Source organism: Mytilus edulis, chromosome 5, assembly GCF_963676685.1.
Source record: "Mytilus edulis chromosome 5, xbMytEdul2.2, whole genome shotgun sequence".
Classification (NCBI taxonomy): domain Eukaryota; kingdom Metazoa; phylum Mollusca; class Bivalvia; order Mytilida; family Mytilidae; genus Mytilus; species Mytilus edulis.
Window position 1 is genome coordinate 67,720,229 of NC_092348.1, and position 27,033 is coordinate 67,747,261.

A 27,033-nucleotide genomic window follows, 5' to 3' on the forward strand; every position below is an offset into this window, starting at 1 on the left:
AACTTCACCGTGCATTAGATAAATGGGGCGAAATTACCCAAAAAAAGTAGGGTCGAAGTAACCTGAGAATCGGTGGCGAAACAGTCGAATTCTCATTAGTTGATTGCTTATTTCATATTTTTTTCAAAAACTGAATTATGAGTCGAAGTTATTTGAAATCGGAATTCTCAACTGTTTCGAGAAACTTATAATTGATTCGGCCAATGAAGTTGTATGTGCTATTTTCGTCGATGCTGTGATAATCAAACCGGAAGTGAAGAAATTTTATTTGGAAAAAAAGAGACGAGTTTATTGAATTGTTTTAAACATGTTAATCAAAGTAAAGGTAATGGATTAAAAACAAATTATATTGAAAGCAAATCATCAGTTAACCTTTTTCTTAATGAGTATTTAAAACAGTATTTTATCTTTAAATTAGTTAATTACTGAGACGAGAAAAGGGGGAAGGGTTTGTCAGTTTAGGAATTACACAAAAAAAAACCCACACACACTACATTTTGGAAGAATGCAACATACCTTGTGAGAGTAAAAAATGAGGGATGTGTGAAGGTAACAACAACCAGACCAAACGTCCAAAGACAAAGAGCAAATGGCCACTAATTTTTTTTTTTATCAACGACAACATACAGACATACATGTAGCAAGAAAATCCCGCACCGTGGTGTGGGCTAAAGACTTAAGGCTTAGATCTACCCGTAACAAAAATTGCACTAGTTCAGTGAAAATGGACATATTCATACTTAACCAGTTAACTCCAAAACATCATATGAGGCAGGCATTACCTGTGAAATGGGGATGAAGTCTGTATGGTTTTTTTTTTTAATCATACATGTTTAAAAGAGAAACGGTAATACCGTAACGTTTCCGATTTTGGTTCTGTTGTTAGGGATTTAGTTGTGACATCATATTCAATGTAAACAAAGAAACGCTGTCATTAGGTAACGTCTTTTTTATAACAAACAATTTTTAAAAATGAATTTTTATTGAGTTCCTCTCGGCTTAGACTGATAAATATACATTTTATTCAAAGTCTCATGCAAACGAGACCGCAAACCGAAGTAGATTTCTTCGCAGACCTGGAAATTCAAAACTGCGACATTCTGGATTTTTTATTGAATTTTCTACTGTAATAGAGGACTTTGTCCCCGTATAAATAAACTAAAATAAAAAAACACACACAGGACTTACAAAGCCCAGAGGCTCCTGACTTGGGAGAGACGCCATAATGCGGCAGGGTTAAACTTTTGAAGAAAAAAAAATGCCATGAAAGACTTGTTAGGAATCTTCTATTACATGTATAATTTTCCTGACATGCCTGAGGATCTAAAATTTGTGGCTGTGTTACATATGTATTTTTTGTTCATTTTTATGTACATACTTTAGTCCATTAGTTTTCTGTTATGGCTGACTATGTGGTATTGGGTTTGCTCATTGTTGAAGGCCGTATGGTGACATACAATTGTTAATACTGAATGATTCTGTCTTTTTTTTTTGTTCTTTCGACACTTTACTGAAACACAAATAAAATAGCTTTTCAAGACGTACATGTAATGATTATTTGGACTAACAAAAATGTATCTGTCTGGTATAGCAGGGAAGATGTTATATCTTTTTGTTGAGCCTTCGACTTTAGTCGAAAAAGCGAGACATAGCGATTCTACATTTTGTCGTCGGCGGCGGCCGCGGCGTCCACAAATATTCACTCTGTGGTTAAAGTTTTTGAAATTTTAATAGCTTTCTTAAACTACACTGGATTTCTACCAAACTTGGACAGAACCTTGTTTATGATCATAAGATAGTATCCAGAAGTAAGTTTTGTAAAATAAAATTCCATTTTTGCCGTATTTTACTTATAAATGGACTTAGTTTTCCTGCGGGAAATCATTACTTTCAGTCTGTGGTTAAAGTTTTTATACGCCCGTCGTCTTTTAGACGGGGCGTATTATGGTATACTGTTGTCCGTCCGTCCATCCGTCCGTCCGTCCGTCTGTCCGTCTGTCGTCCACACTTCGGACAATAACTCAAAAACGCTTTCACCAATTTCCATGAAACTTGAGTGAATTGTTTATATCTATTGACGTAAGCTCCCTTTCGTTTTTTTTTAATTTCAGATTTTAAGTTTTGGATTTATGGGGCTTTATTCATAAAAAAGGGGGGATTTTCAACACTTCGGACAATAACTCAAAAAGGCTTTCACCAATGTCCATGAAACTTTGGTGAATTGTTTATATCTATTGATGTAAGCTCCCTTTCAATTTTTTTAAATTTCAGATTTTAAGTTTTGGATTTATGGGGCTTTATTCATAAAAAAAGGGGGATTTTCAACACTTCGGACAATAACTCAAAAAGGCTTTCACCAATGTCCATGAAATTTTGGTGAATTGTTTATATCTATTGATGTAAGCTCCCTTTCAATTTTTATAAATTTCAGATTTTAAGTTTTGGATTTATGGGGCTTTATTCATAAAAAAAAAGGGGGATTTTCAACACTTCGGACAATAACTCAAAAAGGCTTTCACCAATGTCCATGAAACTTTGGTGAATTGTTTACATCTATTGATGTAAGCTCCCTTTCAATTTTTATAAATTGCAGATTTTAAGTTTTGGATTTATGGGGCTTTATTCATAAAAAAAAGGGGGATTTTCAACACTTCAGACAATAACTCGAAAAGGCTTTCACCAATGTCCATGAAACTTTGGTGAATTGTTTATGTCTATTGATGTAAGCTCCCTTTCAATTTTTATAAATTTCAGATTTTAAGTTTTGGATTTATGGGGCTTTATTCATAAATAAAAGGGAGATTTTCAACACTTCGGACAATAACTCAAAAAGGCTTTCACCAATGTCCATGAAACTTTGGTGAATTGTTTATATCTATTGATGTAAGCTCCCTTTCCATTTTTATAAATTTTAGATTTTACGTTTTCTTAAGTAATGAATTTTTATACTTAAAAAAGGGGGATTTTATGAAACTTTGGTGAATATATTAATGTAACATCCCTTTTGATTTTTATATATATTTATAGTTGATCATATAAATTCATTTAAAGCATAAAAGACAACTTAAAAGAGCAACGAGCGTATCATGCGCTAAAGCGCAGCCCTTTATTAAAATTTTAATAACTTTCTTAAACTATCCTGGGTTTGTACCAAACTTGGACAGAAGCTTGTTTATGATCATAAGATAGTATCCAGAACTAAATTTTGTAAAAAATTAAATCCATTTTTTCGGTATTTTACTTTTAAATGGACTTAGATTTTCTGCCAGGAAACAACACATTCACTCTGTGTTTAAAGTTTTTAAAACTTTAATAGCTTTCTTATACTATTTTTATTTTGTACCAAACCTGGACAGAAGCTTGTTTATGATCAATAGCTAGTATCTAGAAGGAAATTTTGTTCAAATTTTGTACCTGTGTATTTTTCTTATAAGTGGACTTAGTTTTTCTTCTAGTTAACATTACATTGTACATCATGTACATTGTACATACAGTCTGCAGTTAAAATTTGAATAACATTTATTAGATTCATAAACTATCCTGGATTTTTACCAAACTTTGGATAGAAGCTTCTTACAATCAAAAGGAATATTTTTATTGATTTATTTTCTTTTTTTTTTGTTCAGCCTGCGATTTACAGCAAAAGTAGGCAAGACACTGGGTTCCGGGGAACCCTTACGAATTTTTTAATTTATTAAAAGATACTTTTTTGTGATGTCTGATTTGATCTTTTATGTATGACAGGTACATGTACATGATGTAACTATTGGTAACTGATGCAACACATTTCAATCTCAAATAATATACAACATGTACAAACAGAATTGAAACACTGCAGTAAAAGATTCTGTGTTTTAGAAACATTTCATTACCGCATCGTTTTCCATTTATTTGAGATAGTCATCAGGTTTTATCAAACGTTCACCAAATTGTACATGTAACTAACTGAAGATTAAGAGTAATGATAATAATCATGTTAGGGATTTATTATACTTAATGAACCTTCTAGTTCACAAGGTCAGCAGGAAGACATGACCTTGTGAACTAGAACATTTGTAGAAGGTTAAAAATCTGGCTCAGCATGTACATTGTATCATGTGTACAATGTATGTCTAGTACAAAGCAGGGTTTGTATTCATACAAAACTTAAAATGTTTTTCATCCTAAATATGCATATTAATTTGCTGCTGGCCATTAAGCAGCAATCCATCGTCACCAGTTGTGTCATTATTCATCTTTCTTTTTCTCTTTTCAGACGCTTACTGGAAAAGAGGTAAGTAATTTGATTTTGAATACATACATAAAGTGAAACAATAAGAATTTACATGTTAAATTAAGTAATCAACATGTACATTAATAAGTTTACCTCAAAAACCAACTAATTTGGATGTTTAATTTGTTGTCCAAATAAACCAAGTCACAAGTGTAGACATTTGTAATGAAAATAAAAGATAAATCATTTTACATAGTCATGATAGTGTTAAATTTATAATTTCTTATGGTCAGACAGGGCATCATTTGTGTGTTACAGATAGTACAACAATTTCAAGTTGTACATCATAGTTTTTAAAATCTAAGTATGTGGAACTATTTTCATGCACATGGCAGAGCAGAGGGAGCATCGTCCATATCTATTTTCAAATTCACAAAAATATACAAAAGTATTTTCATTTCGTCAAGAAAAATTGAAAGTATGAATTAATGTTTTTTGTCAATAAAATATGATATCTACATTCTAAAAGAGACAGCACATTCACAGGCACTTGTCGCAGTAAAAAAATCATATATACCTTATTATAAAACAAGGTACTTAACTTGCATTTTAGAAAAATGTCAGGTGGTGACGAAGTTCCGTTATATGCCGCTTTATAGGCTATCAACCCCGCTAAAACATGTCTACATTTGTTGTCGAAATCATCCGTAGCAATCCTACCAAAGTATGTCAATTGTAATAATTTTGCAAACCGCTGAAAAATTGGCAATACACGTCCGCAGTAAATGATTTATTATAAAAATTGTTTTAAAAAAACCTGTTAGTTTTTCGTATGAATAGAACTTATCATGCAGTTAGTAAAATTGTATAATATACCGTGAAAAAAATCTAACAAGTGTTGTTTGTGGTATGTCTAATAAGTTACAAGTTTTCCCATGACGTCAATGTCTTGCAGACTCTCTCTTGACTTTATGTATGAAATGAAACAAGATAAGATAACTCCGAGAATCATTTAGACTAACCCATAGAATTGACTTATCGGAAACCGAGATATACAAGGAGATGTGACACGTTTATTGACAATTCTTCAGCCGTTGGCAAAATTATTACAATTGACATACTTTGGTAGGATTGCTACGGATGATTCCGACAACAAATGTAGGCATGTTATACACCATTGTAAAGATAAATCAATTTAGATTTACGATATAACAAGTTTTAGCAGGGTTGACAGCCTATAAATCGGCATATAACGGAACTTCGTCACCACCTGACATTTTTCTAAAATGCAAGTTAAGTACCTTGTGTTATAATAAGATATATAGGAATTTTTTTTCTGAGACAAGTGCCTGTGAGCACATTGATGTAGTTGTGTTAAATTTTTTATTTTTCAGATTGAAATAGACATAGAACCCACAGATAAGGTAAGATAAAATATACATATACAATTCAAACTTGATTGTTTTTGGTGGCAATAAGCATTGTGTGTAACTTACACTTATGTAATTGTCCTTGGTAATTAAAAAGATCTAAATTTTGTATTTTGAAGGGTTGCCACCTACATCAAATATTGGATTGATTGTGGCAATTTTCAAATACAGTACTGCTCTTATGGATCACAAAAGAAATAATTCCATTAAGGCATTAATTAAGCTTTGAAAAAAGTATGAAATACAATAAAATTCAAATGCATGTAGATTTTATTAAGGCATTTGCAGTGTTCTCCCCAGGCCAATTTAGCGTCGCGGTACCACAACGCTATATTATTTTCTTCCCGTGACGCTATAATTATTTTCAGGATGTTATTTTTCTCGTTTCTATATGCATGGCAAAGCCATGTTCTAAATTTTGAACTTTCATCTAATTACCGCTTATGATCATAAAAAATATATCACCTTTAATCCCTTCAAGTCGGACAATAGACTATTAAGAGTCATTAAATAGGTGCTAATTGCCCTTTGGGGGATAACTGTTTGGATAGGAATACCCCAAGCTGTCACTTGTGACATGATTAATACCACGTGGTCTGCAAAATATTACAGATGTATTACTTTCTTTCACTTCCTATCACTTTTTGTAAATCAAGAGTGAAAATTTTGATTATTCATCCATTTAATGCATTAAAAACGCCATATTCATTTTAAATCTCTTGTCAAACATTGTTTATTTTCGTATTTTTCATTGCTTTTGGCGGCCATTTTATATTTTAGTGTAAACTAATGATCGGAACCGGACCAGATATGACAAAAATCCATATTTTACAATAATAACTACATTTGCACAAATGGCACAGTAAACAGAAAACAATGATACCTAAAGAGAAAACTAAGCATTAACAGACTATATGTCAGATAACTTTCAGTGTTCCAGCTAGGCCGTTTTCAGAGGGTGCGGCGCCCGCCCTTTTCCGAGTGGCGCCCTGTGCCCTTTTTACAGTTTCCAGGGCGCCCTGCCTTTTTTGAAGATCGATTGCATATTAATTTGCGTATTGATATGATACGCTAATTACTAAATTTTACCTGGGGAAAAGATTATGACTTTGTTTACCACCCCAAGCTAATCAATGGTTACAACTGGTGTCATAATCTGTTGTTATAGGTAATCCGTTTATCGGATGGGTCATTAATGATCATCAACATTAATTCGTTCAAATAGAATCGGTCAGTCGGCAATTATCTTTGAAGAAATGTGCATACAACAACTTGGGCACAATTTGCGATGTTTACCGTAGTTTCATGGAAGAAACGTAATGACAGAAAGTTTGGAAACCATTATAAACTCTTTGAAGACATTGTTTTACTTGTTTTCTGTAAAATAAACAGAAAATTCAGACGTATTTGTCATTGACTGCCTTCATTTTTGATACGAAAATAACAAAATCGGCCTCCATATTGTGATCATATTTACATCATATTTACGTACTGTTTATAATCCTCCAAAGAAGGAGCACACCCGAATAAAGAAAGATAACTCAATCTGATTTTTTCCTAGCATTGAGTAACCCATTTACATATTCTAAAATGTGTCTCCATACTTCTTGCTTAAGAATATATATGTTTAGGTATTTATTTTGAGTTATGGGAAAAGTTAAAGAGGGTCTTAGTAGCAGTGTTGGTAGGGTGCCTTGGTCATCTTTTTCTGTATTCTTTATTTTTGATACTATTTTTCACTGTTGCTTTATATCCTAAAATTGTGAATTTACTGAGCACACCTGTTTTGTGCTGTATTGCCATCAAGCACAGCAGGGGTAGAAAGGTGAAACTGGTAAAATGTGGTAGACCATAGAAACAGTATGAAACAGATCTCCTTTAAAAACATACTGCATATAAAGTTCAACTGTGCCAAGCAATGATAAAAAAACTTGTGTGACAAGCTGCTTCACAAGTTTTTCAGCCTTAAAAGTAGAAAGATAGAGTTCTATATGGGCTAAAGATGTTGTTCTTGTATAACCTGTGATTCAACGAATAAACACAAATGTTTGATTAACATCTTTTATTAAAATATGCCCTTTTCATATTATCATATCGCGCGTTAAATGCCCTTTTTCAGGATTGGCACCCTGCCCTTTTGAAAACCTAGCTGGAACACTGACTTTGTTAAGAATATATATCATTAGCTCACCTGGCCTAAAAGGCCATGTGAGCTTTTCTCATCACTTGGCGTCCGTCGTCGTTAACAATTTTTCAAACATCTTCTCTGAAACTACTGAATGGATTTGAATGAAACTTAGCATGATTGTTCCTTAGAGTATCCTGCACAAAGTGTGTGCTTCGATTTTTGATCCGTCAAAAAACATGGCCGCCGTTACTTAAAATAGAACATAGGGGTCAAATGCAGTTTTTGGCTTATATCTCAAAAACGAAAGCATTTAGAGCAAATCTGACATGGGGTAAAAATGTTCATTAGGTCAAGATCTATCAGCCCTGAAATTTTCAGATGAATCAAACAAACCATTGTTGGGTTGCTGCCACTTAATTGGTAATTTTAAGGAAATTTTGCAGTTTTTGGTCATTATCTTGAATATTATTATAGATAAAGATAAACTGTAAACAGCAAAAATGATCAGCAGAGTAAGATCTACAAATAAGTTAATATGACCATAATTGTCAATTGACCCCTTAAGGGGTTATTGTCCTTTAATGACAATTTTTCACAATTTGTTCATCATATTTGCTAACTTAAAAAAAATCTTCTCCTCTGAAACTGTTGAGTGGATTTGAATGAAACTTAGCATGATTGTTCCTTAGATTATCCTGCACAAAGTGTGTGCTTTGATTTTTGATCCGTCAAAAAACATGGCCGCCGTTACTGAAAATAGAACATAGGGGTCAAATGCAGTTTTTGGCTTATATCTCAAAAACGAAAGCATTTAGAGCAAATCTGACATGGGGTAAAAATGTTCATTAGGTCAAGATCTATCAGCCCAGAAATTTTCAGATGAATCAAACAAACCATTGTTGGGTTGCTGCCACCTAATTGGTAATTTTAAGGAAATTTTGCAGTTTTTGGTCATTATCTTGAATCTTATTATAGATACAGATAAACTGTTAATAGCAAAAATGTTAAGCAAAGTAAGATCTACAAATAAGACAAATTGACCAAAATTGTCAATTGACCTCTTAAGGAGTTATTGCCCTTTAAAGACTTTTTTTCACAATTTGTTCATCATGTTGACTTACTTTAAAAAATCTTCTCCTTTGAAACTGCTGTATCAATTTCAGCCAAACTTAGGCTAAATGAGTTTTAGAGTTTCAGAGTATCTTATATAAATTTTATATTTCATTTCCTTGTATGTCAAGAAACATAGCTCCTATGGCTAAAATAGAACATAGGAGAAAATGATTTTTTTTTGCTTTTGAAGAAAATAGGACGATTCAAAGAACATTTAAATAAATTGAAAAGCCAAAATAATCATTGATGAGAGATTAAACCAAAAAAATTCAGGTGAGCGATTCAGGCTCTTGAGAGCCTCTTGTTTTGATAAAAAGAAACAACTGGGACTGGTTCGTGGTATACCATGAAACAATATATTTCATAGACATGATAAAGATTGTTTTTAACTGGGTAGGTAGGGTGACTGGAACCACACATATATTTTTATTTGGCCCAAGAGGAAAAATAATTCTGGAACTATAAATGAATATAGAAAACATAAACTGAAAATACTGTTATCATGGTTATAGTTTAATTGTATTCTCAGTCATGAATTCAACAATATTGACACAAAGAATAGGGTTGAATAGAATATTTTATACACCAAATAAGGACCTATAGCATACAAACAATATAATGCATTTTGTAATAAACAATAATGCATATATCATAATGGAAATAGAGCATTGCCACGACGCGACAAATTACATTGAAATTTTTTTTTTTTTTACGCCAAATGTGAAGCTATCCAAAATTTCTGGGAGAACACTGATTTGGTGTATTAATGTCTAACATAGAAAAAAGAATGCAAACTTGACACTTTGACTGACCATTATTTGGTAAAGTGTATACTTTTAAATTATGAAAAATATCATCATAACCTCATTTTGAGGTAGTTGTGTTTTGTTTTCCATGATAATCAATGTTATAATTGAACATGTGGAGTTTCTTAAATTCATTATGAGTCTAGCTCAAATTGAAACACTATTAAGTGAGAGTATATTGGCTTTGGATTCAACAACAATAGCTGCCTGTAAAGGAAAAGAGTGCAACATAAAATATGCATTGAAATGTAAAATATGATGCAATGTATACAAAACACCTTTTATATGTTATAGACACAACTAATGTCTCTATTGCAATCAAATGTATATTCAACTTAGTTATTTTATTACTCTTTTAATACCAATTGATATAATCAAAATATAGTCAAACCTGTGAAATGTAAATATACCTAAGCACACTTGTCACAGATGTCTTTAAACAGACATATAAAAACCTGTCATACATGTCATATAAGACACTGTCTTATATGACATGTATGACAGGTTTTTATATGTCTGTTGAATCTGTGACATATTCTAGTACATTGTACATGTATTCCAATGTCTTTGTAAAGTTGCTTAAAATAAATCTCAATCTCATATAATTTTAACACTACATTATTTTTATATGAAGAAAGCTCCCTTTGGTTTTGCCATATGTATGTAGTTTTAAAGTTACTGGATTTTGTCATGTTTATCTGTTTGAATAAAGGTAATTTTTCACATACCTTGCATGATTTTATTCTGATACTTTATTTGACAACAGTATTTTGTATTTTAGGTGGAAAGAATAAAAGAAAGAGTAGAAGAAAAAGAGGGAATTCCCCCACCACAACAGAGATTGATTTTTAGTGGTAAACAAATGTGAGTGTACATATATCTCACAGTACTATTTTCTCATACATAAGTGACTTACCAATATTTTCAGTTAACATAAGTCATAGACTAAATTGTAAGTAGGCTATGCAAATTGTTTCATTGCCCACTACATTTAAGTAAATGTATTCCAAAACGATCTTATGCCCCTAGGCATAGTGGAGGAAGCTGTAAGTTTTACCCTTGTCTGTCTCTACGTCCGTACATCCAATAGTTTGTTTCTGAGCTGTAGTGGAGGGAGCTTTAAGTTTTACCCTTGTCTGTCTCTACGTCCGTACATCCAATAGTTTGTTTCTGAGCCATAGTGGAGGGAGCTTTAAGTTTTACCCTTGTCTGTCTCTACGTCCGTACATCCAATAGTTTGTTTCTGAGCTGTAGTGGAGGGAGCTTTAAGTTTTACCCTTGTCTGTCTCTACGTCCGTACATCCAATAGTTTGTTTCTGAGCCATAGTGGAGGGAGCTTTAAGTTTTACCCTTGTCTGTCTCTACGTCCGTACATCCAATAGTTTGTTTCTGAGCCATAGTGGAGGGAGCTTTAAGTTTTACCCTTGTCTGTCTCTACGTCCGTACATCCAATAGTTTGTTTCTGAGCCATAGTGGAGGGAGCTTTAAGTTTTACCCTTGTCTGTCTCTACGTCCGTACATCCAATAGTTTGTTTCTGAGCTGTAGTGGAGGGAGCTTTAAGTTTTACCCTTGTCTGTCTCTACGTCCGTACATCCAATAGTTTGTTTCTGAGCCATAGTGGAGGGAGCTTTAAGTTTTACCCTTGTCTGTCTCTACGTCCGTACATCCAATAGTTTGTTTCTGAGCCATAGTGGAGGGAGCTTTAAGTTTTACCCTTGTCTGTCTCTACGTCCGTACATCCAATAGTTTGTTTCTGAGCCATAGTGGAGGGAGCTTTAAGTTTAACCCTTGTCTGTCTCTACGTCCGTACATCCAATAGTTTGTTTCTGAGCCATAGTGGAGGGAGCTTTAAGTTTTACCCTTGTCTGTCTCTACGTCCGTACATCCAATAGTTTGTTTCTGAGCCATAGTGGAGGGAGCTTTAAGTTTAACCCTTGTCTGTCTCTACGTCTGTACATCCCATAGTTTGTTTCTGAGCCATAGTGGAGGGAGCTTTAAGTTTTACCCTTGTCTGTCTCTACATCAGTACATCCCATAGTTTGTTTCTGAGCCATAGTGGAGGGAGCTTTAAGTTTTACCCTTGTCTGTCTCTACGTCTGTACATCCCATAGTTTGTTTCTGAGCCATAGTGGAGGAAGCTTTAAGTTTTACCCTTATCTGTCTCTACATCCGTACATCCCATAGTTTGTTTCTGAGCCATAGTGGAGGGAGCTTTAAGTTTTACCCTTGTCTGTCTCTACGTCTGTACATCCCATTGTTTGTTTCTGAGCCGTAGTGGAGGGAGCTTTAAGTTTTACCCTTGTCTGTCTCTACGTCTGTACATCCAATAGTTTGTTTCTGAGCCATAGTGGAGGGAGCTTTAAGTTTTACCCTTGTCTGTCTCTACGTCTGTACATCCCATAGTTCAGTCAGAGCTCAGACATAAACAAGTCGATTTCTGTTTTTGACTTAAAGAAGTCAAAACATGTATTTATTATAAAAATGTGTTTTCAATTTTAGACTTATCTAAGTCACAAAATGACAGACTTGTTTAGGTCTATTTATGTTGATGAAAAAACTTAACTTGACTTGGTGGCCAAAGTACACCACCTATGACAGCAAAAACCTGTCTAAATGTTCACAAGGACTTGAGCTATCTATATTTAATTATCTAATTGAACATCCTTACCAAACACAGATGTTTTACCTCATTAAGTGTGGATCCATGTGGTTGCATTGTAAGGTTAATTAACATGATTCCCCCATTTTTTAGACTCTCATTCATATTTTTCTTTAGAAGACAAAGCATTGGCTTTCAATGTTGTCATTATTTGATTTAGATGCATGACCTTTTTATAAATATGCGTGGGTCTTGAAGTTAACCAATTTTGGTAACTTATCGACTTGTAGGAGTCGATATTTGCAACTTTTTGATTCTGGTCAATCATTTCTTGCTTAACAATATTTGACTTATTCAAGTCGTATTTTGTCTTGCATTAAAGGGAGACAAATCCTAAAACTTACAAATTTAGACCTCTATGAGTCAAAAGCAGATTCAGACTTATTTATGTCTGAGCTCTGACTGTAGTTTGTTTCTGAGCCATAGTGGAGGAAGCTTTAAGTTTTACCCTTATCTGTCTCTACATCCGTACATCCCATAGTTGTTTCTGTTCTCAAACTTTAGCATGTTTAGTTTGCCTCAACCAATTGTTATGAAACTTATACACAATGCTTATTACCCCAACATTCATATCAAGTTTGAATTTGGGTGGCTTTTCTTTTACAGTTCTTGAGGAATACCTCTGTATAAACATAAAAAAATGATGATTTTTTCGTTTCCTTTCTTCAACTTTAATTTACCTTAAACAAATTTTATGAAACTTATACACATTGCTTTTTACTACAAAAAACAGACCTAGTTTAAATTTTGGTGTCACTTATACCTTTCTAGAGTTATACCTGTTTACAAATGAATTTTTCATTTCTGTTCTCAGACTTAAGTTAGCCTCAACCAAATGTTATGAGACTTATGCACAATACTTATTACAATATAACTCAGATCGAGTACAAATTTGGGTAGCATCAATTTTAACGTTCTTCAGTTATGTTCCTTCTTTAATATCTTTAAATGATATGCAGGTGGTGGCATCATCTGTGTCCCATGGACACATTCCCCATTTATTTTTTTCAAACATTTTTACATATACATTTTTGAAATATTATGATCCCAACCAACATTTCTCTTGATAAAGAATAACACCTCAATCAGGATTTGTATCAATTTCACTGTTTGATTGTATATACAAATGTAATTTTGTTTTAATTTTAGGAATGATGAAAAGACGGCGGCAGATTACAAAGTGACCGGAGGATCAGTATTACATCTTGTTCTAGCTTTACGAGGAGGAGTGTAGAATATACTAATCATGCCATTATGTTGTTATGTCATCATGGAACACTATCATCTATTCCACATCTAGGATTGTTATTGTACACACAGGAATATGATTGACGGAAAACAAATGATACTTTGGGGGGACATTAAGTACAAAAAGTACTTGGAATAGTAAAATGTATTATTTGGTTTTGTACTTACAAGCATTTTCTTTGAAATATTTGTTTTTTTATGATAAGTGCTTTCTTCACCATATTAGTTTAGTTTTGATTATACAAAGTGTAAAGTAAGACCTTTTTCTTTTACTTCTAAATAGTTTCAAAGAAATTTAAGATTACGGATATCCATTTGAAAGAATGAACTTTCAATTTCTTTTGTTGTTTATGTATTAATGTACATTTTTGTATAAATAATTAAAATTATTTGTCTAATGTATTTATTGTGTCAACATGACTGACCTTTTTATCTTGCCACGATTCTTTTTTACATCCTCTCTGAAAGGATAACAAACATGACTCCTTTTTTTTTTTTTTTTATCAATTTTCATGATAATAGGTGTTTGTCCTCTGCTCAACATGCTGCAATGACCATAGAAATAGTTTTAAATGAGTAAAGTCCCTTGGAAATATCATAATATGATGGGGGGAAAAAGTGGCTCTCAATATTAAAATACAGATATTCATCTAACAGACATGGATTTAAACAATTATAGGTCATCATACAGCCTTCAACAATGAGTCAAACCCCGACAATTAAGCCTGATGTAAAAGGACGAAGAAAACAACTGTGTAAATTAAAACAAAACAAGACATGGCATTCAGCAACCACTAAAAATCAGTTTTTCTTTTATTTTTTTATAAAAAATTGTATCTAAGGTTTATATTGACAATGCCTCTGGTTCTAAGATCAGTGCTGATCAATTATTTTTATTGGAGTTATATCCCTTGGAGATTTTATTTCTATAGGATGTTGCAATGTAAGCCTTCTGTAACCTACAATTTATGTCAGGTTTTTATCAAACTATCAATGATCATAAGTCTAACAGTTGAAAAATCAGTGACCATTATTTTTACATGTAAAATGCCCTTTAAAATAGAAATTAGCGGTATATGTTAAATGCATAGCCACTTCAGAAGAGATCTTGCACCATTATTTCTGGTAGGGTATTTATGAAACAGTTGAAAAGGACCAGCACAAAATATGAGTCGCTGTGGGAGATCAAATATATACATCAGATGGGGGACATTGGAATGTTCTTTTAAACTTGGTTACTTTGGTGCCTACAGATTATATTAAGAAAATATTTTCTCCAAGAGTTGCAGAACAAATTTAGAATAAATACTTAAGAAATATTCCTCATTTATAGGTACTTAGTGTTTGTGACATTTGTGCTGATTAGCTGGAAATTATGATAGCTGTTGGTTTAATTTTAAAACTTAAGCCTATGGGAAACATGTACAAAATCAGTATGATATAGAACATAGTTTACTGAGTTTACTGGCTCAGTGTATCTAGCCAGCTTTATGCTCTCTGAGGATGTTCCTAAATATTTCTGTTCTGAAAACTAAAGACTGGCAACAAATTGTCAATTCCAGTTCCCTACTGGATATTCTTCAAACTATCATGAACAGATCAGACAATCTGATTTAAAATTGCTGGTATCTTCATGAAATATACATGTAGTTGACAGTGCCATTAAACCACTCCAACAAGGAAACATCTAAAACAGCTGTCAAAATCTATTAAGATCGGAATGAAATCTGCTTATGCTTCTTGAGTGGAAATTCTCAGCTCATTGCAATAGGCAGTAAAACCAAATTTATGAATCAGATTTGTTTGAATGGTACTTTAACACAAGAGGGCAAACAAGTCCACAAAATACTAATGATTGTCAAAACACTGGCCATGGAGGTTTAGTATTTTTGATTGGTCTGCAGTTCCTACTCCAAAAGCAGCTATCATTGTTTGCCATGGTAAAATATGTTGATGTTATCATTTGATCTAAGTCAGAACTTGATGGAAAAAGGATCTATTTAACATATATTCATTAAATTTTATAACTATCATATTCAATCTTAAAAGTAAAATCACAAAAATATTGAACTCTAGGAAAAATTCAAACAGGAAAGTCCCTAATCAAATGGCAAAATCAAAAGCTCAAACACATCAAACAACTGTCGTATTCCTGACTTGGTACAGGCATTTCTTATGTAGAAAATGGTGGATTAAAACAGGTTTTAAAGCTAGCTTTTACTCTCACTTGTATGTCAGTGGCATCTAATTCCATTATATTGACAACGATGTGTGAACAAAACAAACAGAAAAGCATCTGTTTGACTAGATGAGATATACAACAAACATGTAAATGGCCAACCAGCCACAATGAGAATGTTAATCCCTATCCATTGTTAAGGAAGACTGCCACATTCATACCTTTTCAAAGAACCATTGCAACAATTTTTTAAGGGGTGTACAGGTGGCCAAATTAATGCCTGGTTTCGGTGGCAGTCTAAATTTTCTGTCCATCCTGGTTTAACCACTTTGCAAAGCATACCTTTTGGATTTGACATGTCTTTAAATATGCATGATATATTTGCTAATAGATGCTAAGCAATAAGCAATCCATCAGTCAATCATTCCCTTTCATTAATGTGACCTACTGAATTAGACTATTTACCGGATTTGTTATCTCATAAGCAACATGACGGGTGCTACATGTGGAGCAGGATCTGCTTACCCTTTGGAGCACCTGAGATCACCCTTAGTTTTTGGTGGGGTTTGTGTTGTTTATTCTTTAGTTTTCTATGTTGTGTTATGCGTACTATTGTTTGTCTGTTTGTCCTTTTCATTTTTAGCCATGGCGTTGTCAGTTTATTGTCGATTTATGAGTTTGACTGTCCCTCTGGTATCTTTCGTCCCTCTTTTTCAATCATCCTGAACATTGGAGCTTGAAATTAAGGTCATGTCCTATGATGTATCTCCAACTGATATGTATTTCATGCAACCAACCCACAAACTAAATACTGAGGATTCATTATTATTATTCGTTGGATACCAATTTTCATGGATTTTGTGGGTGCAGGTGAACCAAGAAATTAAGTGTACAACGAATGACGTAATTTTTATGGGATAGTATTGAGAAGACGGCAAAACCATGAAATTAAATATCCAAGGAAATGCAAGTTTTCCTTAATCCACGAAAATTGGTAACCACAAAAATAAATGAATCCACAGCATTGTCAAACATCATTGATAGTTTTTGAGGAACAGAACACATCCCAATTTTTTTACCACTGTACAACATGTTTTTGATCCACATACAATGTCCACTCTCATTGATCTTTAATGCAGCTGTTTATTGTGTATATAATGAAAACAATGTTAAAGTCTTCCAAAATTTATTCAAATATACATCAAATGTTTCTTAAATTTACCTAAATACACATTATAAAATTTGCCAAATAAGCCAAATTGGTTCATAGAACAACAATATTTGAGTTTTCGTTAATAGATTTATCCTGGTTTCTGTAAGATAATTAATAGGGAATTCACAAAAATGAACATTCATACAGATAGATATAAAAAAAAAAAAAAAAATTAAGGTAAATTTTAAAAGTCTAGTTCTTAAAAATAATATTAAGAAACAAACCGTAAATGACTAAAAACTCCATACCAGTTACAAGCACTTTACAGTTAAGAAAACTAAAAATTCAATTTTCTTTTATCAATTAAATGCCTGGTATCTTGAATTATTTTGTGTTGATTGTATACAAATATCTGTATATATATTTTTTTCTGCATTATCAATTAACATAAACAAGGAAACAGTTAAATTTGATTTTTTTCTTCTTCATATTTTTACTCATATTATAATGTACTGTTAGAACAAGAAATATAGACCAATAAACCAATAAAAAGTGACAGATAGTAGATAAATTATCTTTATAGAGATGGAAGACTGGAAAACTTAAAGAAGAATTAGAAATGTTTGTCCACAAAAGATGTACATAAAAGAACCATGTATGTAAAAAAAACTTTAACAAATAAAACTTAACATTAATCACATGAAATGAAGGATTTCAAAAATGAAAATAGACTCAGGAAAAAATGTTCCACACAACACTCTGCTTTCATAAATGAAATACATTTGGAAATGCAAAAAAAAAGTATAATTGTCAGATATCTTAATTTTTTTGAACTCTGTATAATACCACTGACCCTAGTTATTCTAAATTTGCATGAAGTTTTTACTTTTACAGAACTAAACAAGCACGTTTTATGCTGTTTCAGACAAATATAATATATGATCTAAGGGGACCAATTATTTTTCAGGAGTTTCAATTCACAAGGAAAAAAGCCTACTTTAATCTTGTTAATTGTAGGTAGTAATTTCATTTGAAGTCATCTGAAATCTGAATATGTTCGTGTTTAAAAATCTTTATAAGCCAGATTTTATTATCGGTATACATTTTCTTGTGAGAATCTAGATGCCTATAAATGTGTCAAACATATTTTCAGTTGAGGATCTACATGGACGAATCAAACACATCCACATCAAAATATTTCCAATCTGCATACACTGCCTGACTGACATTACCATGAGTCACTTCACTTATTTTAAAGCAAAATTTGATTAGAAAATTAAGTAGAAATTTATAACAAAATGTTTCGTTGTACATTGACAGCAATATTTTCTTAACAACAGTAAATTTATGCAAATAACTTTCAACAACTGTACATCAATTCAAATCGTAACAAATATATAAACATTAAAAATTAATTAAAATATATAATATAGCACTAAAATATCCTGATATAAAGTATATAAACCCTCAGATTACAAAAAAAGCATGTGCCAAAAAAAATGCATGTTATGATCAAATGTACACAGCATAATCTACATTTTCTATTTGATTCAATTTTCTTTTCTACAGCCAAGTATCATTTAAGTAAACAATTGAATAAAATAAATGTGGTTTTTTTTCTTAATTCTTTTGTCAGATATTTGGAATCCTCTAGTTTTATCCATGTAGTACCAGTAAAATTTTGTCTGCTCATCCCCACTTTTCTTTTCATAATTTTGTTACATGAAGTTTAAAATGATTTTTTTAAAAATCAAAAAAAAATCCTTGTTATTTTCCACAGTTTTTGTAAGAAAAAAGTTTGTCAATGTTAAATGCATGAACAATCTAGAGAGTATCAAATCCTGCCAATTTCATTTGATTAAATGTCAAAACAAGGCCACAGACCTTTTTTCTGCAATTTAAGTTCTATTATTTATATTCTATCAATTTGTAACAGCCTCAGGAGCCTGTAATTCAGTGGTTTTCGTTTGTTGATGTGTATCATATTTGTTTTTCGTTAATTTTTTGTATATATTTAAAATAAGGCCTTTAGCTCGTTTCAATTGTTTTACATTTGTCATTTCTGGGCCTTTATTACCTAACTATGTGGTATGGGCTTTGCTCATTGTTGAAGACCTTACTGTGACCTAGAGTTGTTAATTTTTGTGTCATTTGGTCACTTGTGGAGAGTTGTTTCATTGGCAATCATACCACATCTTTTTTATATTTAAAGTAGTGACCATCCTTATTGTAATTAGTCAAATAGTAAACAACAAACAAAAATGCATTTACTGACATTAATTCCAAATTTTTTTTAATTTTTTTTTTTTTTAATTCACAATATTTTGTTATCTTTAGTTTTGTTTCTCTAATAAAAATAGGAGAAACTTACTTGTATAACATTGTATAAAATTCAAATAATGATATGAGATTAAAATATAGACTTAGAGATGGAAAATATAAATGCAAGTTCAATCACATTTGTGTATGATTGAGCCTCCTCATGGGGTTTAAGATTAGATGATTACCTGGCCATGATTATCATGATTATTTGATTATCAGTCAAGATATTTCACTATTATTGAATTATTTGATCATCTAAAACTGTATTTTTGAATATTTGATTATCTTGTTTCAAAAAATAATTAAAGATTATTTGATTATATTGGCAAACAAAATGTGACTGTGTGATTACTTTGAATACCACCATGAGGGGCCTTATGATTCAAACATAGTATATTACTAAGATATGAAATGTCAGGTATAGAAAGTTGTTTGTCATTAAGTTCATGATTACTTTTTCTATGTTTTGCAACCAAAAATATATATATCATTACTTAATAAGATAAAACAAGAAAACATAGGACCACATGTACTTCTAGATTTACCAGTACATTGCATGTTTCGTTTGTTATCATGCAGCAATCACAAATTTGACAAAAAAAGTTACATATATCTTAAAAGAAAGTTTATGAATTGGCAGTGAATCTGTTTGTGATGATGAAGTTTTTTTTTTTAACCCTTTCCGCCATTTATTGCATAAATAGACTAGAAACGATGATAGTTTGAGGATTTATCCTGTCAGATACACTTCTATATCATTCAGGAATATAAAGAATGTGATTATCATGGATTAATACTGTATCAGGGATGACACTGTTTTAGAAACTTGGTCTCTCCCTTTCAAATCACTTAGCTCGATAACAACTAAACAATTTAACACATCTCCAGAAGCTTTTTCAAGTAGCTCACAAGCAGCTTTCATTGTACCTGTTAAAAAAAAGCAGAAAATGTTGTCATATGTAAATTGATTTTGACAAAAAATTCAGCTATTCATTACACGTTTTAAAAGAGAATAACAAGACAGGTATGGTATTTAGAATATTTTGGTCACATTTCGTTAAGGCTATACAAAAAAGAATGCATGTTTACTGTACCCCTACCTACTAGCCTACCCAGATTTTTATACTACAGGATGTAAGATATAGTTGTTGGAAAAACTTATTGTTATTTATCAACAATTTAGTAGTACATTAGTTAGCAATAATGTCCACACATTTTGTACAGTACTGATTTGTATCAACCAAAGTTTATTTATTCACAACAACAGTTGTAAACTCCATATTATTTTTGCACAATACAATCATGACAATTATCAAATGATTATACTAACAAAAGTTGGGTTTTTTTTGGTTATTTTTGACAAAATTATGTACATGATGAAAAGTAATTCAAATTGTATATCTTTTTTTGTAATCAAATTACTTACCGCCAGTAGCTAGTAAATCATCAACTATCACAACCTTAGCTCCAGGCTTTATTGAATCCTTCTGTATTTCAAACTTATCCTAATGAATAAAAAAAAATTGTATGCAACTCTTTCTATGTCATGTATGTTGTGATGTTACACTATTGTTTCAGGTAAGGGTGAAGGTTGGCACCTATGAAAACCTTTAAACCTGCTGCTTTTGTTTGCACTTGTCCAAAGTCAGGATCCTGATGTTAGTGGTTGTCTTTGTTGATGTGGTTCATAAATGTTTCTTGCTTCTCTGTTTTTTATATAGACATGATAGATAAGACTGTTGGTTTTTGGTTTGAATAATTTTACACTAGTCATTTTGGAGCCCCTTATAGCTTGCTGTTTGATATGAGCCAAGGCTCTGTGTTGAAGACGATAATTTGACCTTTAATGGTTTACTTTAACAAAGGTGACTTGGATGAAAAGTTTGTCTCTTTGGCACTCATACCACATCTTCTTATTCTATTTTCATGTATATTGTGGTCAGTCATGGGTACTACTCGTACAAGTTATTTTTATTTACTTGAAGAAGTAACTATAAATATACTTATATAAGTAAATTTGCAGGATACGTATACAAGTGAATTCTTTTTACTTGTACAGGTAAAAAAAAAAATGGCTTAGTTATGTCCCTTAGACATTCAGTTTTGTTTACTGGTATAAGCATGATAAGTAAAAAAGTCATCCTATCTTCTTTTATTGAATTCTTAGGATTATTTGTAGGAATTAAACAGTATTTTTCTCGATATCGCAAAAATCAAAATCGAATTTTAGTCTAAAATGACAAAATCGCAATAATAAATGCATGCAATAATTTCTGATTTTACAGTATTTACTACAAATGTACTATTCAGACATAATAAATTCTCAGTTCTTAAACATATACTAACCTGACCATATTCTAGTGAGTAAGTAACTTGAAATGTCTCCCCAGGAAGTTTCCCAGCTTTTCTAACAGGAACAAAACTAATGCCAAGTTCCTGTGCTATGATTGGTCCAAAAAGAAAGCCCCTGGAATCTAATCCAACTATTACTTCCACATTAGGGGTTTTTGATTTAACATGGTCCACAAGAACATCTGTCAACATTTTAAACACAGACGCATCTCTTAAAACTGGAAATATGTCCCTAAAAGAAATATTAAATTGATATTCATGATTACATTTTGAAGCTATTTATTTACACAAAAAACTATTTCAGATTAAAATCACTATAGTCAATTTATGATGTTTATTTTCTGTATACATGCATATATATGTATAATACGTATTATGCTTCAAATATTCTTCTTGTGAATAAAAGATGATAGTATATGATTAAACGGCACAAAAAATGAACTTGAGAGAATGCTACATTGCATCTTTATTCTATTCCTCTGTCTTATTAATTCATTTTAAATTAATGATCAGATGATGAAATATTAAAATCTAAGCTTGTTGGGTCCTCATCTTGGTTATTGACATAAATAAGCATTTCCAATACATTGACATTATAAATTTTTAAATTTTAGTCAATTTTTATCAAGGAGGAAGCTGGAGTGTGTGGAGAGAATCACTCAGACCTTCCACATGAAAACTGATAATCCTTGTCAATTAAGATTGGAGGTGAATGCACCTGCCATGTGCGATAATCAAACTCACTTCTTAGACCAATTGGCCATCCAGGCCCCCATTTAGATTTAATTATTTAATCGAGATTCAAAAGTTGACAATAACTCATCATTGTACATATGATAATCCCTGCAAATACAGGCCTAGCTTGTAGTAAGCTAATTTTTTTTATACGACCACAAAATTGAAAAAAAATTTGGTTGTATATTGGTATCATGTTGCTGTCGTCGTCCGAAGACTTTTGGTTTTTGCACTATAACTTAAGTATAAGTGAATAGAAATCTATGAAATTTAAACACAAGGTTTATGACCATAAAAGGAAGGTTGGGATTGATTTCGGCAGTTTTGGTCCCAACAGTTTGGGAATTAGGGGCCAAAAAGGGCCCAAATAAGCATTTTCTAGGTTTTCGCACTTTAACTTTAGTTTAAGTAAAAAGAAATCTATGAAATTTGACAAAAGGTCTATGACCACTAAACGAAGGTTGGGATTGATTTTGGGAGTTATAGTCCCAAGATTTTAGGAATAAGGGGCCAAAAAAGGGCCCAAATAAGCATTATTCTTGGTTTTCGCACATAACTTTAGTATAAGTAGATAGACATCAATGAAATTTAAACACAAGGTTTATGAACACAAAAGGAAGGTTGGGATTGATTTTGGGAGTTGAGGTCCTAACAGTTTAGGAATAAGGGGCCAAAAAGGGGCCTAAATAAGCATTGTTCTTGGTTTTTGCACCATAACTTAAGTATAAGCTATGAAATTTAAACACAAGGTTAATGACCATAAAAGGAAGGTTGGGATTGATTTTGGGAGTTTTGGTCCCAACAGTTTAGGAATAAGGGGCCCAAAGGGTCCAAAATTTAACTTTGTTTGATTTCATCAAAAATTGAATAATTGGGGTTCTTTGATATGCCGAATCTAACTGTGTATGTAGATTCTTAATTTTTGGTCCGGTTTTCAAATTGGTCTACATTAAGGTTCAAAGGGTCCAAAATTAAACTAAGTTTGATTTTAACAAAAATTGATTTCTTGGGGTTCTTTGATATGCTGAATCTAAACATGTACTTAGATTTTTGGTTATTGGCCCAGTTTTCAAGTTGGTCCAAATTGGGGTCCAAAATTAAACTTTATATGATTTCAACAAAAATTGAATCCTTGGGGTTCTTTGATATGATGAATCTAAGCATGTACTTATAAATTTTATTATGGGTCCAGTTTTTAAGTTGGTCCAAATCGTGGTCAAAATTAAACTTTGTTTGATATCAACAAAAATTGAATTCTTGGGGTTCTCTGATATGCTGAATCTAAACCTGTATTTAGTTTTTATTATAGGCACAGTTTTCAAGGTTGGTCCAAATTGCGGTCCAAAATTAAACTTTGTTTGATTTTAACAAAAATTGTATGTATGGGCTTCTTTGATATATGCTTAATCTGATCATGTATTTAGATTTTTGATGTTTGGGCCTTGTTAACAGATTGGTCCACATTGAGGTCTAAAGGGTCCAAAATTGTACTTTATTTGATTTCATCAAAAATTGAATTCTTGGGGTTCTTTGATATGCTGAATCTAACCATGTATTTAGATTTTGGATATTGGACCATAATAGGTACTTATTATAAGTTATAATATATCAGTCAGAGATATAACTCTATAGGGTTATTACAGAAAATAACTTGCGTCTGTTATTACAGATTTTCTTCCTAAAATTTTCTAAATCTGTAATAACATATGTTTGTTATTTGTAAAATTATTTCATTTTTAGTGGGCTCTAGGGAACTCTTGAGACTTTGCGCAGAAACTAAATGCATAGCCTTGATAACTAATTTCTTAATTAATTTAATACATTTTTGATTAACCATGGTAAATCAATGAGACAAGGTTATTAAGGGATAAACTTAGCTGTAATAACAAGGCTTAGTTATTAAAAGAATGTAACTTATTACTAGTATATAAGACACTTGGGAATTACTGAGAAACTTGCGCAGAACCTCATTACATGCTCAGGTCATTATTTCTTACAATAAATTAAAATACATTGTAATTAAGCATGATCTATGTCTGAGCAAATCCTTTGAAGTGATATAGACACCCTTTAGTTATTACACTACAGGCATATTTTTTCTGTGATAACATTTACGGGCGTTATTCAGTGTGCACCAAATTTTTTATGTTATTTCTTCATAGACAGAAAAAATATTACAGTCATTCCTTAAATAACAAATGTATGTTATTTTCCTGTAATAACCCTATAGAGTTATATCCTTGACTGTATATATTTTTTTATTTTTTTTAACAGGTAATTATATCATGTCCAATTTAAAATTTGAAGTTTTTAAGTTTAAATTCTTAGACCACATTCATTATGTGTCAGAAACCTATTATGTGTCAACTAGTTAATCACGATCCAAATTCAGAGCTGTATCAAGCTTGAATGTTGTGTCCATACTTGCCCCAATGTTCAGGGTTCGAACTCTGCGGTCGTATAAAGCTGCGCCCTGTGGAGCATCTGGTTAAATTGTTTATAAGAAAAATTTAAGTTGAAGTTTAAATAGTGTTCAACCTATTTCTTGGTAACCTTTGTTTATCATATGTGTATGTTAAAAGGATATTTCAAAGAAGAGTTCAAGTATTTAAGAATAATATTTTACAAATAAATTTTTTACAAATATTTTATTGGCACAAACTCAATTACAATAATTGGCAACGGCCCATACAACTAGTATACGAATAGTAATTAATGATACAGCAATTAAACAATACTACATAGCATATCATTGGGCACATTTCGAACAATGAAATGTGCAGTTATAAATATCAATATATATTAGGTTAATTTGTAAGAATAGACTACTGAAATAAGTATATTGTATGTTATAATTTTATAGCTTCAAATTGTTCATATTACTCATTTATAAGGAAATTTTTCCTTAATTCAAATGATTGATTAATAAAAGATGATATGGGGACGGAGTCCCCAATAACAGTAGAAAATTCAATAAAAAAAAAATACGGGAAAATTTCCTGAATTTTTCATTGTACTAATGAACTCAAAATCGTTCAAATTTTTTTTGTCGTGTTTTGAAATCCCGGACCTGCGCAGAAATGTACACTGTACTTCCTTTTTTCCGGTCTCGTTTGTATGAAACTTTGAGTAAAATATATATTTATCAGTCTAGTATAGAATAGGAAGGAACGCGCAATACCAATTTCCTTTTTAATAATTCCTTGATATGAAAAAACGTTACCTGTTGATAGTGTTTCTTTGTTTACATTGCATATGACGTCATAATTTAAATAACGTCACAACTAAATCCCTAACAACAGAACCAAAATCGGAAACGTTACGGTATTTCCGTTTCTTTTTTTTTAAACAAATATTTAAGTAACAAAAAAATAATTCACACACAGACTTCGTCCCCATTTACAGGTAATGCCTGCCTCATATTATTAATCTAAGTGTTTTTCTACACTTGTTATTAAGCATGTTAAGTAATAGTTTGATATATATTCATCCTCAGTTTTGGATTGTTTGTCATAATTTTTAAAATAGGACAATTTTGATATAAGAACATTTCTTTGTGATTCATATTTTGCGCAGTGCAAGATAAAATGTTTTTCGTCTTCTATATTTTTATTATGACATAATTTGCACAACCTTTCTTCTCTGTTAACTTGCATGTATCTACATCTTTCAATTTCAAGATTGTGTGCACTTAGCCTTAGTTTTGACAAAGGTGCCCTATCTTTCAGCATATTCAATTGGTCAACATAGTGTGCACGTTTATTTGAAAAACAAAAATGTCGAAATAATGATAGTTTTGATGATTCTGTAATATATGAATTCTGTTCTTGTAAAATTTATGGTCATGAATTCGTTGTTTAATTTGAGCAAGCATAGGTGTAATAGGTAAATTAAAAGATGTTAAATATGAGAAACCCAGATTATGGATACATTTCTTCATATTACTTGTCCATAGGTTGTTTTCTCTTGTTTGAATAAATATGTCATGAGCTAAGATTTTGAGAATAATTATGAATTTCTGGAAGTTAAAATAATTCTCAACCAGTGGGCCAGCATTCACAGTTTTAGGCAGAGACATATAAGAGGGTAGTAATGCACTTAGACGTAAGGCAGCAAACAACGGCTATTGTTAGCGTCAAATTCATTAAAATTTATCGTCATTTCTCAAAACGTTATCGTTAGTCATATTTGGAAAAAATATATGTGATTCGTCAAAATCAGTCGATGTATTTATTGTCTAAAAGAAAGTGTACATTTTTTCGTCATACACCAAATATTACCGTTAACGTCTGCATTTGGCAAGAATTTTTACTGTTATTAATCATGAAGGTACCCCAATTACGACCCTCATATAATATATATAACAATTAACATGTGTTAAAGTAGTCTCAGTTCACATATATATTATATAATTTAGTCATTTATATATATATATCATGTATATATAGATAAATCAACTTCTTAAAATTAAATCAGTAAAAAGTGTATTTAAATTACCTAAATAATATACCAGGTTTGGGGAAATCTGGATGACCAGTTATGCACTGCTTAATTTTTGCAATTTTTTCTTCAGTAGTCATTCTTGAATAGATTGAATCAAGTACAAAATTACAAGCCAAGGTACAACAAGGTGTTAAGAATTACTTCCCCTTCTGATCTATTACCTTTTACCTTTGACCACAGATACAAACCGA

The 27,033-nt window shown here is 31.8% G+C and overlaps 2 protein-coding genes across 2 annotated transcripts; one reads left to right on the forward strand and one right to left on the reverse strand.

Moving 5' to 3' along the window:
- On the forward strand, window positions 1-14,000 carry LOC139524288 (ubiquitin-like protein NEDD8). The gene is made up of 5 exons (XM_071319025.1): window positions 1-325; window positions 4,256-4,273; window positions 5,608-5,637; window positions 10,472-10,554; window positions 13,500-14,000. The coding sequence occupies exons 1-5, from the start codon at window positions 308-310 to the stop codon at window positions 13,582-13,584; spliced, it is 234 nt and encodes a 77-aa protein (XP_071175126.1). The 5' UTR covers window positions 1-307; the 3' UTR covers window positions 13,585-14,000.
- Window positions 14,001-19,217: 5,217 nt separating this feature from the next.
- On the reverse strand, window positions 19,218-27,014 carry LOC139524289 (adenine phosphoribosyltransferase-like). Its single transcript, XM_071319026.1, has 4 exons — window positions 26,837-27,014; window positions 21,599-21,836; window positions 20,679-20,757; window positions 19,218-20,179 (listed from the first exon to the last, which is right to left on the reverse strand). The coding sequence occupies exons 1-4, from the start codon at window positions 26,917-26,919 to the stop codon at window positions 20,043-20,045; spliced, it is 537 nt and encodes a 178-aa protein (XP_071175127.1). The 5' UTR covers window positions 26,920-27,014; the 3' UTR covers window positions 19,218-20,042.
- Window positions 27,015-27,033: the final 19 nt, after the last annotated feature.